Raw genomic sequence first — 14,072 nt, 5'->3', positions numbered from 1 at the left:
AACCATGTATTTTTTACAAGAAATGTTAAAAAATTGAAAAAAGTCGAAAATATTCGGAAAGTCGAAAATAGTCGATTAACTAAAAAGTCGAAAGTTCGAAAATTCGACTTTTCATAAATCACCAAAAGTCGAAAGTTCGAAAAGTCGACTTTTTAAAAAACGGAAAAAGTCGAAAGGTCGAAAAGTCGACTTTTTGTTTCAGCTATAGAACCCTAATAACTAGAACGAATTTGACACAAATTGCTATTACTATGATGAGCCAATTTTTGGTAATATTTTATTACAAATTTAACTTATATGGCGTACAATAGTTTATTTTAGTTGTTTCTTTAAGACATTTTAAATGAAAAAATAAAATCTAAAATTTTAATCTTTTTTGCAGTGCCTCCAGAAGTAGTCATCATTCGAGACGACTCTGATGTAGAGCGATCAACTGTTGTAGGTCCCTATAGCGAGGGTGACATTGTTACTTTGAAGTGCGAAGCAATTGGAGGTAAGTATCAAATTTAACTTTGGATCGTAGTAAAATAATAAAAATATGAACGAATTTTATAAAATACTAGCTTTTAACCTGCAAATTCGTTTGCAGAACTCACTCATTGCTAAAAATCTGAACCGATTAGATTGTTTCAAAGATGGTGTATAATTTCAGTATACATATTTGTTCAATTCACAACTGACGTTGTACAGTCGTATGAGTTATAAGTCGTCTGAATCTACAATAGTTGTACAAATGTTGTTGATAATTTCTATATAAATATTTTTTACAACACCTACAACATTTTTACATATGTTTTTCGAATGTTGTATGAAAATTTAAGTGTTACCAAAAGTTCATATTTATACATAAACAACAAAATTTGTTAATTTTAGTGTAAAATAACAACCAAACGGTTACACTGAAATCAGTTGATTTATTTAATTTATGAAAAACGATAATTTGTTTTAAATATTTGTCAATTATTTGCATTTTTAAACAATTCAGATATTAGTTTGATATTGTTCGCTGCACTATTAATTTTACATATTAATAGACTTTGGGATGTCTTGTTTTTATCTGTTTCTTTTGGCATTGACAAGGTAAACTTACGACTTTGCGAAACTTGCGTTCACAACCACAATAGTTGTATCATACAACGTACAACATACAACTACGTTGTGAATTGGACAATTATATTTTGTAGTATGATTTGAAGAAAAGTATTTTGCATTGAACATTTTGTGTACAACAGTATTTTCCTTAGGAAATTAACCTACAAGAACAGTGACAGTCATTTGATGAATCATCTGATGGGTAGTACTGATGGGTTTATAGATCAGTAGTTCCCATCATTTTATTAAGAGCATCGGGAAAAACCTGATGGAAACATTCGTGCATGTGTGACTTGTTTTCTCTTTCCAACTTGTGCCGTGTTATGCATGTGTTGGTAAATAAATTGCTAGTGTGTTAGTTTCCATTAGTCCCCAGTTGGCCACGTCTTCAAGACAATGATGGGTCCATGGTAATGTAAAGTCATTGAAGACAAATGTAGGACAGCCGCCACAAATCGTTAACGACTTTTTCATACAAAAGTCGCGAAAATCGTGGACGAATGAAAGTTCAGCTATATATTCACTGACGATAAATTCACTGATTCTTATTGTTGGGGGATAAATTAGATCTTATGAATAAGCCATTGCACAGTGGTTTACGTTTTTGCTAAATTTTAGGAAAAAATATAAACAACTGTAGCCTCAGTAGTCTTTTGATCCTTGAAGGCTTATAGATTAGTTTTAAGAATTATTTAAATAAAGTATTTCAAAATTTGTTTGTTTTAACTCTTTCAGCCCAGCGTTTTTGTATATATGTAAGTTTAAAATCAAAGCAATTGCATTTTTACTTTAATCAAGGTTAGTTTATTATAAAAAGTAAAAAAAAATCAAAACATGAAAAAACCATCCCATTCCAAGGTTTTTTGTGGAGTGAAGTGTTTAGTTTACTAACCACCGGCATTAAAAATAATTATGATAAAAAAATTTGTTTCGTATAAATTTTTTGGAAATCGAATATATTTTTTTTCGAAGTTACCTACGGATCTGCATGGGAGCTACGTATTGTTGATATGGTAATTCTATCGCACACAGGCAAGTCAGAAGTATATATAAAATAAAGTGTTGGTCCGAGAACACTTCCCTGTGGAACACCATCATTAATTTCATAATTTCCTGTTACATAATCGCAATATTTCACTCTAAAAACTCGGTCTGATATGTATGACTCCAGCAATTGATGCATACTTAGTGGCAGTAGACACCATGTCGAAGGCCTGGGCGATGTCCAAAAAGATAGCATTATGATCTGAGCAATTTTCCAATTTGTTGGGAAAACGCCTAGTCTAATGATCTCAGAAAACAATACAGATAGCACGATTATAGCTATATCCTGGAGATTTTTTTGTATTTATGTTATTTTTGATAACTTTTCGAACGTCCTCGGGACTTACTCTTATATGATCATCCGCTGTCTCATGAACAGGAGGATTTTCAGTACAAAATCATAGTTGGATGGATTTGGCTTAAATACATTATGTAGGTGCTCGGCAAAAATTAATGCTTTGTCCTTAGCATTTCTTGCCCAATTACCATCAGCTTTTCTCAACGGTGTTTTTGCCTCTACCGGTGTTTTGATGTTGCTTTCCAAAGACAAAAGTTCGTATGTTTAGTATTCGTCGAACTCTCAATGTATCTTCTGTTTCTGCGATCCTCTTCTAAACAAAGGGCTCTCTTCAGTCTTCTAGCAGCCTCTGCTTTGCAGCAGGTGATCTATTTTGTTGCCACACTCTTCAAAGCTTTCTCTTTTCGAGAAGTAATCGTTCAATATCTGAATTGGAAATATGCCTTTTTGGCTTTGCAGAGATCTCGATCATTGAATGATCCAGAGCCGAAGTAATTAATGACGCATTCGTTCATATGGCTACTGATGAATTTCGTGTATTTAAGCCAATTTGTTTTGTAAAACGGAATATTTTCAGGAGATTTTGTTATATTTGTCCCATAATAGGTGACTATTACGAGTGAATGGTCGGAAGATAAATCAAAAGATATTTCCGTAGATATTGAATTTCGATCAACATTTCTAGATATGGCAAAGCCTATAAGGTCAGGAATCTTCCTAGGATCAGTAGACCAGTATGTTGGTTGGCCAGGGGATATGACATCCAAGCAATTCTTACTGTTTGAACACGCCAGCTTTCCCCTATCTACGCCAATGTTCAGAAATTAACATCACATCGATGTCTTTATTTATCATAAAATTAGAAACCTCAGATTTATGTTGGTCCAAACCGTTTGCATTCCAAAAACAAACTTTCAAGAAACTAATTTTTTTGATAGGAGGATTTGAAGCATTTGGTTCTGCGCTCTCAAAAGCTCTTTTATTGTGTTTTGCATGGCATTATGTTAGACATGTTTTAATTAAGAGAGGTAATATTTTGCGTAAGCGCTTGTAATAGGTTTTCTATCCCTCCCGTATTTTGGGGAATATTAGGCTGTGTATTTTCTGACTTCAAAACACCAGGTTCCAGATTTAGCCGTGTTTAATTGTGGGAAATTTGCATTCATTGTTCATTTTCATTATTACGGGCTACTGAATTTACTGGTGTTGGAAAATCTATGTTAACCGCCGATGGTACAAAAAAAGTCATTTCTCTTTAGTTTTCGCCTCTATCTCAATCTATTTAACAATTCTTTGTAAACTTTGCATCCCCGATAATTCGCCGTATGGTGGCCACCACAGTTTCCACATTTCTTTTTGAGACCCTTTTGAATAATATCACATTGTGATGAAATATGCAAGTCTCCGCATGCAACACATACAATACATAATTTTAACAATTAAAAAATTTCCAAAAAACAGCTACCAGTTTTTTTCCATATTTTTGAAAAAAAACTCTTCTATAATTTTTTGAATTCTTAAAAATATTGTAGATTTTTTAAAATAGGATACAATTTCCTACACGTTGATATACATATAATATGTATATCTTTTCTTTTCCATACATATATAAAAATCTTTCAAATCAAATCGCGAACAAAAATTTTGCATAATTTTTAATTTTTGATATATCCGAGGCGCCCCACTTTGGAGAATTGTGGCCCAAATTCAAAACTTAAACTTATCAACACCTCCTCTATAGCTATTCGTTTAGAAGTTACAGATTTATTTAAAATTTTGTTCAGTTCCCCCACTGTGCACTGGCAGCTAAGGCCAGGAAACCTTTTCCCATAAGCTTTAGGGAAGCTAAGGAATTACAAACACTCAAGTTTTACTTGTAAAAATAACCATAACAAGTAAGAAAGTATGGTCGGTCAAGCCCGACCATATAATACCCTACACTAAGTAAAAGAGCAAACAAAATTTTTCTTTTAAAATTTCAATAATTTATATTTTTGAGTGATTTTCGGAAGTGGGGTTATATGGGGGCTATGACCAATTATGGACCGATCACCATGAAATTAGGTCGTGTGATTTATGTCTATATTAAAGTTTATGCACGTTAAAGTGATTTTCGGAAGCGGGTCTATATGGGAGCTATGACTAATTATGGACCGATCGTAACAAAATTTGGTGACATGAATTTTGTGTATATAAAACTTATTTGGAGCGGAATTTGTGGAGATACATATATAAATTAAACATTTATGACCGATAAAGTCCAATTTCGGGAGGACATTTGTATGGGGGCTAGGTGAAATAGTGGACCGATTTCAGCCAGTTTCAATAGGCTTGGTCCTTGAGCCGAAAAAATAATATGTACCAAATTTGATCGAAATATCTTCAAAATTGCGACCTGTACTCTGCGCACAAGGTTTACATGGACAGCCGACCAGACGGACGGACGGACATCGCTCAGAAAGTGATTCTAAGTCGATCGGTATACTTTAAGGTGGGTGTTAGACTAATATTTTTGGGCGTTACAAACATCTGCACAAACGCATAATACCCTCCCCACTATGGTGGTGTAGGGTATAAAAAGGAAAAATAAAAATATTATCACGCTAAAAACTAAAACTTTCTAAAATAAAATTTTGTTTACCCATAAATAATACTTATGAACCAATTTGAGTTCCAAAAACAATCAAACGGTTAATATTGAAATCCTAAAAACTAATTGTTCAATGTTTGTTTTGATATTATTCTCCTTTTGGAATTTTCAAGGTTTGACAACATTAACATACGACTCGGCGCAAAGTTTTATGTAAATTTAGTACTTTTAGTACTTTTGAACACTAAGCTAAAGACATTGAATTAGTTAATCTTTTTAAAAATTAGGCACTCTTATTATAATTGTTTAAAATAGTTCTGTTTATATGTATTACTCATTATTATATTTACAGGAAAACCAACCCCTAAAATAAGCTGGTATAGAGATGAAATAATTATTGACTCTCAGATGAACTACGTTCCTGGACAACGATACGTACAGAGCGAAATAACAATAGGGCCACTTAGTAGGTCAGATCTTAATTCCAGAATAACATGTAAAGCGAATAATCACCCACGTGCAACACCTGTAGAGTCCGTAGTACAAATTGACATGAACTGTAAGTATATTTTTGATTAATAACCTAATTGTAAATTACTTTACTTATTAAAAAGAAACCAGAAGAAAGTACAATTTCTTCTAAAAAATTTTGTAAAAATGTTTCAATTGGTGTAGTTTTTAGTAAATTGAAACGTTTTTGCAATGCGGCTGACTGTCTCTAAGAGATTCGCTTAGAGTATAATGATCCAGACATGAAAGGTTCTAGGGCCAACTGGATCCTCGTAGATCCAGATAAGATTCAGGTCAGATACCACATCGCCACGGTAAAACATTCCCCGAGATCCGGGCTATAAATTCCCTTTGCAAAATATTTAAGAACATATTGGGGCATATAAAAGTGGTTTTAAATTTTTGAAAGCAGCTATGCGATTAGAGAAAATTTTCCATAAATTTGAAATTTACATAAAATTTCTGCGTGGTCACGCAGTTATACATATATTGAAATTATTTTTCTTCTATAGTATTTCCAAAATGTTACCGTTGAGAAAAATATAAATGCATTATTTATTTTGTTTTTATTTTCTGTATAACTAAAGATTAATATAAGTACTTTTTTTAATTTAAGTGCACATAACTTTTGATTTGTTATCGGTTTTGAAATAATTCTTTCCTTATAATACTAATAAAAAATATATATTTGAAAAAAATCGGGAGAGATTTGAATCCGATATTTGCAAAAATACAGACCAAGGTAGGTAAAAACCATAAAATTTTAATTTACAATGGTGAATATCTCGTAAATTATAAAAGATAAAATATAGTTATAGTAATATTTTTTGTAGCTCTCTTCTAGATTTCACGTATATTAAAATATTTCAAATCGGATTGAGAACAAAAATTTGGCATCAATTTTAATTTGTAATATACACACCCCAATTTGGGGTCTTGAGTCTCCGCTCCACCTTAGTGTTGAAAGTCCAAATTTAAAACTTGAGCTCAGCAACACCTCCTCTATAGTCGTTGGAAATTTTATTAAAATCGGTTTATCGGTTTAAAAGTTAGAGATTTATTTGCACCATTTTTTCATTTCCCCCACTGTGACCCAAAAGCTCGGTTTTAGGTTCTCGCACAACCACTATATGAGATTTTTTTAAACATTCTCGGGTGAAGTTTACTGTTAATCTTCTCCATTTGCAAAGATTCATATTTTCTGCCTTTCTTTCATTTCGAAAAAGCCCAAACATAGTCAAGTTTCTTAAAAGGATCAATAAAATGTTAGTATATTTAAACAAGAATATAAAATACGAAAGGAAAATTTTCGCGTTAAAAATGGGAAGCTCGGTTTTGATTTTAGATCCATGGTTTCTTCGGCAAAACTTCTTAGAATTCATCGTAGATTACGATTTGGATAACCGCTTTGTCGAGAAAAAAATTTACCCACGCTAATGCACATATTTAAAGACTATGCACATATTAGGTCATGCATTGGTGGTGAACTAGTGGGCCAAAGTTGAGCAAATTTTCAAAATCACAAAATTCGAAAATAAGTGGCTCTAGAAAACGGGGGAGTGGAAGTCCAAAATGCCCTCCTTGTGTCTAGTAGTTGGATGTCACCTATCAGTAAAAAAAATAACCAAGTGATTAGGGACACTTCACAGTGGGGCAGAATAAAAAATGGAAATAAATCTGGCATTTCTAAACGGCTGGTCCGATCGTGATAAAATTTGATGTGGGCGTAGCCAAGGAGTATTCGAGTTTAAGTTAATAAAATGTATATGTTAGTGTGGGTGATGTGAGGTGGTTTAAAGTGCATTAGTTTAGATTTTGATGAGTTTATTACGATCCCGTTGTCATGACACCATTTATTTATATTATCTAATTGGTTTTGCATCACATTAATTGCAGTATCAACATTTTTGTGAGATACTATTATTGCAGTATCGTCTGCGTATGCGAATGTCGTGCAGTTTTTTAGCATGTTGATCATTTCATTTGCATATATGAGGTAGAGAATAGGACCTAGTTTTGACCCCTGTGGTACACCGTTGTTCGAAGTGGTTTGGCTGCTCGTTCAAAACAACTCTACGAATAACAACTATCCAAACAACAACACCTCAAACTCCAACATCCAGAATCGCAGAAACTTGAACGCAAACAATATAGAAAGTAATAGCATTAATAGGAGCAACAACATCAGCCCAAATAATAACATCGGTACTCAGCTAGGAATACTCAACGTCAAAAGTATATATTACACCACACTTTTTAATGAATTTTATAAAGACGACAGATTCCTAAAACCACTAGACCATACATACAGCACACGACTTCGTACTGAAGGAAGATACAAAGTTGAGCGCTACAGAAACAACTATGGCAAAAACACCTTAGCCGTTATATTACCTACAATTTTCAACAAGTTACCGTTATATCTACTTAATATAACTAATATTTATAAAAGAAAATCATTATTAAAATTACATTTTATATCCTCGCAATGAATTTAAACATTTTAATATCTAAACATAATATGTATATATATTTTTTAATAAAATTATTTGAGTCCATATTTTTATTTTTGTATCCTGCAGACAAGCCGAATGGCTTCGCATGATTAGAACTAAGTTAAATATGTAAACAAATTTTTTAAATGAAATAAAATATTGAGCCCTCGTTTGGCGTTATTAAAAAAAAAAATATATTGAATATTACAAATTACATGTACATAATTGTAATTGAAAAAATGGCAATTACAATAATTGTAATCAGTATCACATCAATTACATGTAATTGTAATTTAAAATTTTGAATTGCAATTACAGCTTAAGTAATTTAATGGAAAATGTAATTGGTATCCGTCAAGCCCGTTTTGAAGTACATGTAGAAGTACGCAAAAAATTTCGAATCGTGACAGGCGTTATGTTTTCTTTTAATTTCTTACACTAAACGAAATATTTTTCCTTTACAATCCGTAATATTTAAATAAAAACAATCTTTGAATGATTTTATAATAAATAAAATTTAATATCGTACGTGACATACCGTACGTGACAGATTTTTCTCTTATAATAAAACAATATATATTCTGTAAATATATGTATGTCTACAAAAACTAAAAAATGAATGGAAAATATACATTCGGTTTCAATAAACAATTTTATAATAGCAAATAAACAATCAGAGTCATGCTAATTCGGAACTTAGTTTTAACTGCAATTTTAGCCTAAAACATGTCAATTAAATTAAAAAATTAAATATAGTCAGTTTAAACTATTATTAGCTAATGAAATGTTGTAATAGGCGCTAAATACTTACACATAGTAATATTTTAGTGTTTTCTCCTATTCAAATCATCTTGAAAAAGTTTCAAGGGTTTTCGGTCGTGGTAGTCATTCTCGTGGAATTGCCCATATATCATCGCAAACCTATATATGTTTCTAGACCAATCAATTTTGAAAGTTCAGAAATATAGCCATTCTTGTGCCACTTCCATAGTGGATTCATTTTCTAATTCATTCCTGATTCGAAGAATTTAAAAGTTCTATCAAAGAAAAAGTATAAATTAAGTATTGTTCACAAAAATCCGGTCGCACTGTAGAAGCTTTTTACAAAAAACTAGTGGCAACATTTTAGTTTTCTTTTGGCATGACTTTCCAAACAATCCAACCATTATTCTGTCAAGATTTCAAATTAGTATAATATACTAATTAATATTATTAATTTTTGAACACGTGGCGAGCAATGAAAAATTAAACTAGAAAAAAAATCGACGAAACCAAGAATATCCTGGTTTATCTGATAATGATCGCGTCAAAAAATATAAACCAGTCGTAGTACAGCACGAAGAATACGCCTGAATGCTGACTTCCGGTCATATCGTAACATTAAATATCCAAATCGTACAGAAAACCAAAATATTACTGCTGTAAAACGGTATCGTTTACTTTACGAAGAAGTTTTGACAAAATTTAACAACTGCCTTATCATGGATGATGAAACGTATGAGAAAATGGACCTTCAACAGGACGTAAATTTTATGTTGCAGAGAACATTTTTTTTAAATTTTTATTTATTGAATCTTCATTGCTTAATGAACTAACAACAAGTATTTCAAATCTTATATCTAATAATTATAACTTAATTAGTCCAGCCAGTGCGAGACGAAAAATTGTTTATTCATTGTTCTTGGATTAGGTCTGCTGTGTCCCTTCTTCTTATTCGAGTGTGGCCACTAGAGTGCTCCAAGATTGTATGGACGAAAAAAACTTTCTAGGTACAGGTCGTCCCCCCCTCTAGAATTGTTCTATGTATTGTAGAAACACGTTGTGTAAAATATTAGGATGATAGGATAACGTTAACTGGTGGCGCAACGACGCTGAAGTTTTGAGGTGCATTTACAAGGGGAAAATATGCAATTTTTTCAGTTTTTGTAAAAATGTTGCCATTAAATAATGACTTTTACAATTTAATTTAAAAGAATCGAAATGTGTACGTAATTGTCGTTATAATAAGATATAAAAGACAAAAATTGGTGAAAAAATGTTAAAGTTAAAAATGTTAAGAATTATATAGTCCAGGTAATTTTAAATATAGTCTGAAAGTTTTACTAAAATCGGAAAACTTTAACCCTTAAATCGTGAAGGTCAGAGGTAAATTTTTTCAAAATTTGAAATTTCTCATGGAAAGATAGCGAAATAATATATATTTTTGGGCCGATTTTGATGAAACTTAAGAAAAATATAAAATGAAGTCTAGTATTCACAATAACAGTACAAAAATGGAAATTAACCCTTAATAGCAATTAAGGGTTAAAGTTTTCCGATTTTAGTAAAACTTTCAGACTATATTTAAAATTACCTGGACTATATTATTCTGAATAGCTTTTACTTAAAAATCATTACAGTAAGGAAATTCTGGTCATTCCCCAAAATATGGCCAAAAAATTAGTTTTTCTCAAAAATCGCAAAATTTATATCGCAGGTACGGAAAAACTATAGGAGGTATTGACATACTTTTCTCACATTTTTATTCCCTATTATGTTGTCAATAAATCCCCATGTGATGATCAAAAAATTCTGAAATTTGTTTAACACAATTTTTAAAAATTTGAAATTGGAGTTTTGAAACTGCCGTTAAAAAAATTTAATTTTTTTGGTCATACCTGCGAATAGGTTAACGGTATCCTACGAGGACAAAAACTCATATACAAGCAAATATGGATATATTTTAAGTAAAAATAAGCTTTTATTTTAATATTTCTCAAAATATGTTAATTTTGTTCCTACATTTCTTGTTCTAGTGGCCTGAGGCACGTTAATGGCCTGGCGATTTTTTAATAACTTTAACATTTTTTCACCAATTTTTGTCTTTTATATCTTATTGTAACGACAATTACGTACACATTTCGATTCTTTTAAATTAAATTGTAAAAGTCATTATTTAATGGCAAAATTTTTACAAAAACTGAAAAAATTGCATATTTTCCCCTTGTCAATGCACCTCAAAACTTCAGCGTCGTTGCGCCACCAGTTAACGTTATCCTATCATCCTAATATTTTACACAATGTGTTTCTACAATACATAGAATAATTCTAGAGGGGGGGACGGTCAAAATTCGCAATTTTATTTTTTTGGAGCACTCTAGTGGCCACGGTTATCTAATATGTTTGGGTGAATTTGAAGTTTTTTTGTTTAAATATGTTTGTACATTTTTCGTGATCTCAGTTTTCACAAGGGACACGTTTAGATCTTTGTGTATATTCGCGTTTTTGATATACCAGGGGGCAACTGTGATCATTCTTAAATATTGCAAAGAAATGTCTTCAAAAACGTTTGCTACCCTTTATTAGACAACGCCATTTTTCAGTAAAGTTTTGGCCCGATTTGGCCTCCTGCCACTATTCCAAAGCTGCCATGGATTGGTATCGAAGCAACAAAGTCGATGTAATACCAAAACATTTGAACCCACCCAATTGTCCCCAACTTCGGCCAATTAAAAAATATTGGTTGATTGTCAAAGCTAAATTAAAGAAAAATGGAAGCGCTATTATCGACAATAAAAAATGTTATTTGCTTGGAATATATGTATATTAGGGTGGCCCTTAATAAACGAAAGTTGGATTTTGGTCATTCTCACCCCTCAGTTTGGTGAACATTAGTAAAAAAATCATCCTAAAAAAATTTTAGGTAAATCGGTTGGGGTTAAGACGTGCCGCAAGCCCTCTGAAGTTTTGAGATGCATTTACAAGGAGAAAAATGCATTTTTTTTCAGTTTTTGTAAAAATTTTGCCATTAAAAAATTACTTTTGCAATTTAATTTAAAAGAATAGAAATGTGTACATAATTGTCGTTCTAATGAGACATAAAAAACAGAAATTGGTCAAAAAATTTAGTCCAGATAATTATAAATATACTCTGAAACTTTTACTAAAATCGGAAAACGTTAACCCTTAAATCGTGAAGGTCAAATGTCAAATTTTTCAATATTTGGAATTTCTCTTGGAAAGATTTCGAAATGTTGTATATTTTTGGGTCGATTTTGATGAAATTTAACAAAAATATAACACAAAGCCTAGTATTTACAAAAACAGCCGAAAAATTAAAATTAACCCTATATAGCACTTGGGGTTAAAATGACCCCAAACTTCTAAAACCATAAAAAAAATTTGGATTTTAAAAGTTTGGGGTCATTTTAACCCCAAGTGCCATTAAGCGTTAATTTCCATTCTTGTGCTGTCATTATAAACCCTAGAGTTTATGTTATATTTTTCTTAAGTTTCATCAAAATCGGCTATATCTCCATGAAAAATTCCAAATATTTCAAAATTTGACCTTCACGATTTAAGGGTTAACGTTTTCCGATTTTAGTAAAAGTTTCAAGGTAAAATTGCCAAATAATTGGTTTTTCTCGAAAATTTCAAAATTTAATCGCAGGTACGGAAAAACTATAAGATATATTTTCATAATTTTTTCACATTTTTATTCCCTATTATATTCTTAATAAATCCCAATAAGATGATCAAAAAATTCTGAAATTTGTTTAACAAAATTTTTAAAAATTTGAAAATGGAGTTTTGAAACTGCCGTTAAAAAAATTTTATTTTTTTGTTCATACCTAAGAATAGGTAAATATGGACATAATTTTTATGTCTCATTAGAACGACAATTGCGTACACATTTCTATTCTTTTAATTTAAATTGGAAAAGTAATTTTTAATGCCAAAATTTTTACAAAAACTGAAAAAAATGCATTTTTTCCCCTTGTAAATGCATCTCAAAACTTCAGAGGGCTAGCGGCACGTCTCACAGTGGTTCAGAAACGTATTTTTTTGGCAATAATTCGGTATCTCGGGAACTATTAGAGATATTATTACGAAATTTCACATGATTGGAGCTGAGGTGTTTTCGAGTTGAGTCGTAGTTGTTCAGCTTCCTACGGGTAATGGGGGCCAGTACGTGGCCCCTCAAATTTGGTCACCTCGAATTATTTTTATTGCTATCCGGGGTAGCTCCATAAGCATCTTGTTGCTGATCTTGTCCATACCAGGCGCTTTCTTGGGATTTAAATCAACAATAGCATTTTCGATCTCTCGAATCTCAAAACGTAGGGGTACGGCTGCTCCAAAATGGGGTGCAACAGGTGGCAACTCAATTGCTTCGTTTGATGTGTTCGGTGTAAATACTTTTTTTAAATGATTAACAAACAGATTCCCTTTTTCAGTATCATTTCTTGCCCAACCACCACTTGAATTTCGCAAGGGGGACTTACATATAACGGGTCTTTGAAGACTTTTTGTTGCTCGACAGGCTTTCTAAATATTTATTCAATGATTCCATTTTTCGAAATTCCAAGAGCTTTTTAAGTCTTTTTATACAATCTGTGCAATTGCCACTCTCTGCGAAATCTTCTTTTTTCATTTAAGATTTGTCTGATTTGTCGGGGGGTTTGGGTAGCATGTTGAGCAGCCAATTTGAGATTTTTATCGAAATTGATAAGAGAGTGGTCGATGTTTTCTAGTGTTCTTAGCGGTATGTTTTTCGAGCAATGTGTACTGAGGTATTTTTTTTATATTTGAGCCAATTTATTCTTGTGCCTGCCATTGCTAAATTACCAGTCGGGGATACAATTTCTAGGGGGCTCAATAAAGTAACAATAGTGGGTGAGTGATCTGAAGATAGTTCCAGCGAGGATTCAATTTGAATCATTTCCCTAGGGGGGTGATTTAAAACATCTATTAGAGTAACTTCGGGTAATGTGGACTACCGTTTTGTTTTTTCTAAATTTTGGCCACAATATATATGGATATTAAAAGAGTTGTGAAGCAATAAATTAGCTAATGTATTTTCTAATGGTTTTTGCAGTTGAATATTTTTTCCGTTAAAGGATAAAAAATTTATGTGAAAATATTGTAAGGAATCCAAAAATCAGCATTAAAAAAATTGGAGGGTAATATGGACCACTATATGAGGGTAATGTGGACTAGTATTTAATACATAAAATTCATGAACCAGCTAATCATGAATGATTAAAAAATTTAATTTCAATAT

The 14,072-nt window shown here is 31.8% G+C and overlaps 1 protein-coding gene across 1 annotated transcript in view; it reads left to right on the top strand.

Annotated features, from left to right (window-relative positions):
- The first annotated feature begins 297 nt into the window (after positions 1–297).
- The window catches only part of side-VII (sidestep VII), a 475,559-nt gene continuing 461,784 nt past the window's right edge, over positions 298–14,072 (top strand). The window contains exons 1-3 of the mRNA XM_065499240.1: positions 298–310; positions 383–493; positions 5,377–5,583. Coding sequence (XP_065355312.1) covers positions 298–310; positions 383–493; positions 5,377–5,583 — 331 coding nt within the window. The remainder of the gene's footprint in view (positions 311–382; positions 494–5,376; positions 5,584–14,072) is intronic.

This window comes from Calliphora vicina, chromosome 1 (genome assembly GCF_958450345.1).
Source record: "Calliphora vicina chromosome 1, idCalVici1.1, whole genome shotgun sequence".
Lineage (NCBI taxonomy): Eukaryota > Metazoa > Arthropoda > Insecta > Diptera > Calliphoridae > Calliphora > Calliphora vicina.
The sequence above is the reverse complement of the archived record's forward strand: the minus strand, read 5'-3'. Positions and strand labels throughout refer to the sequence as shown.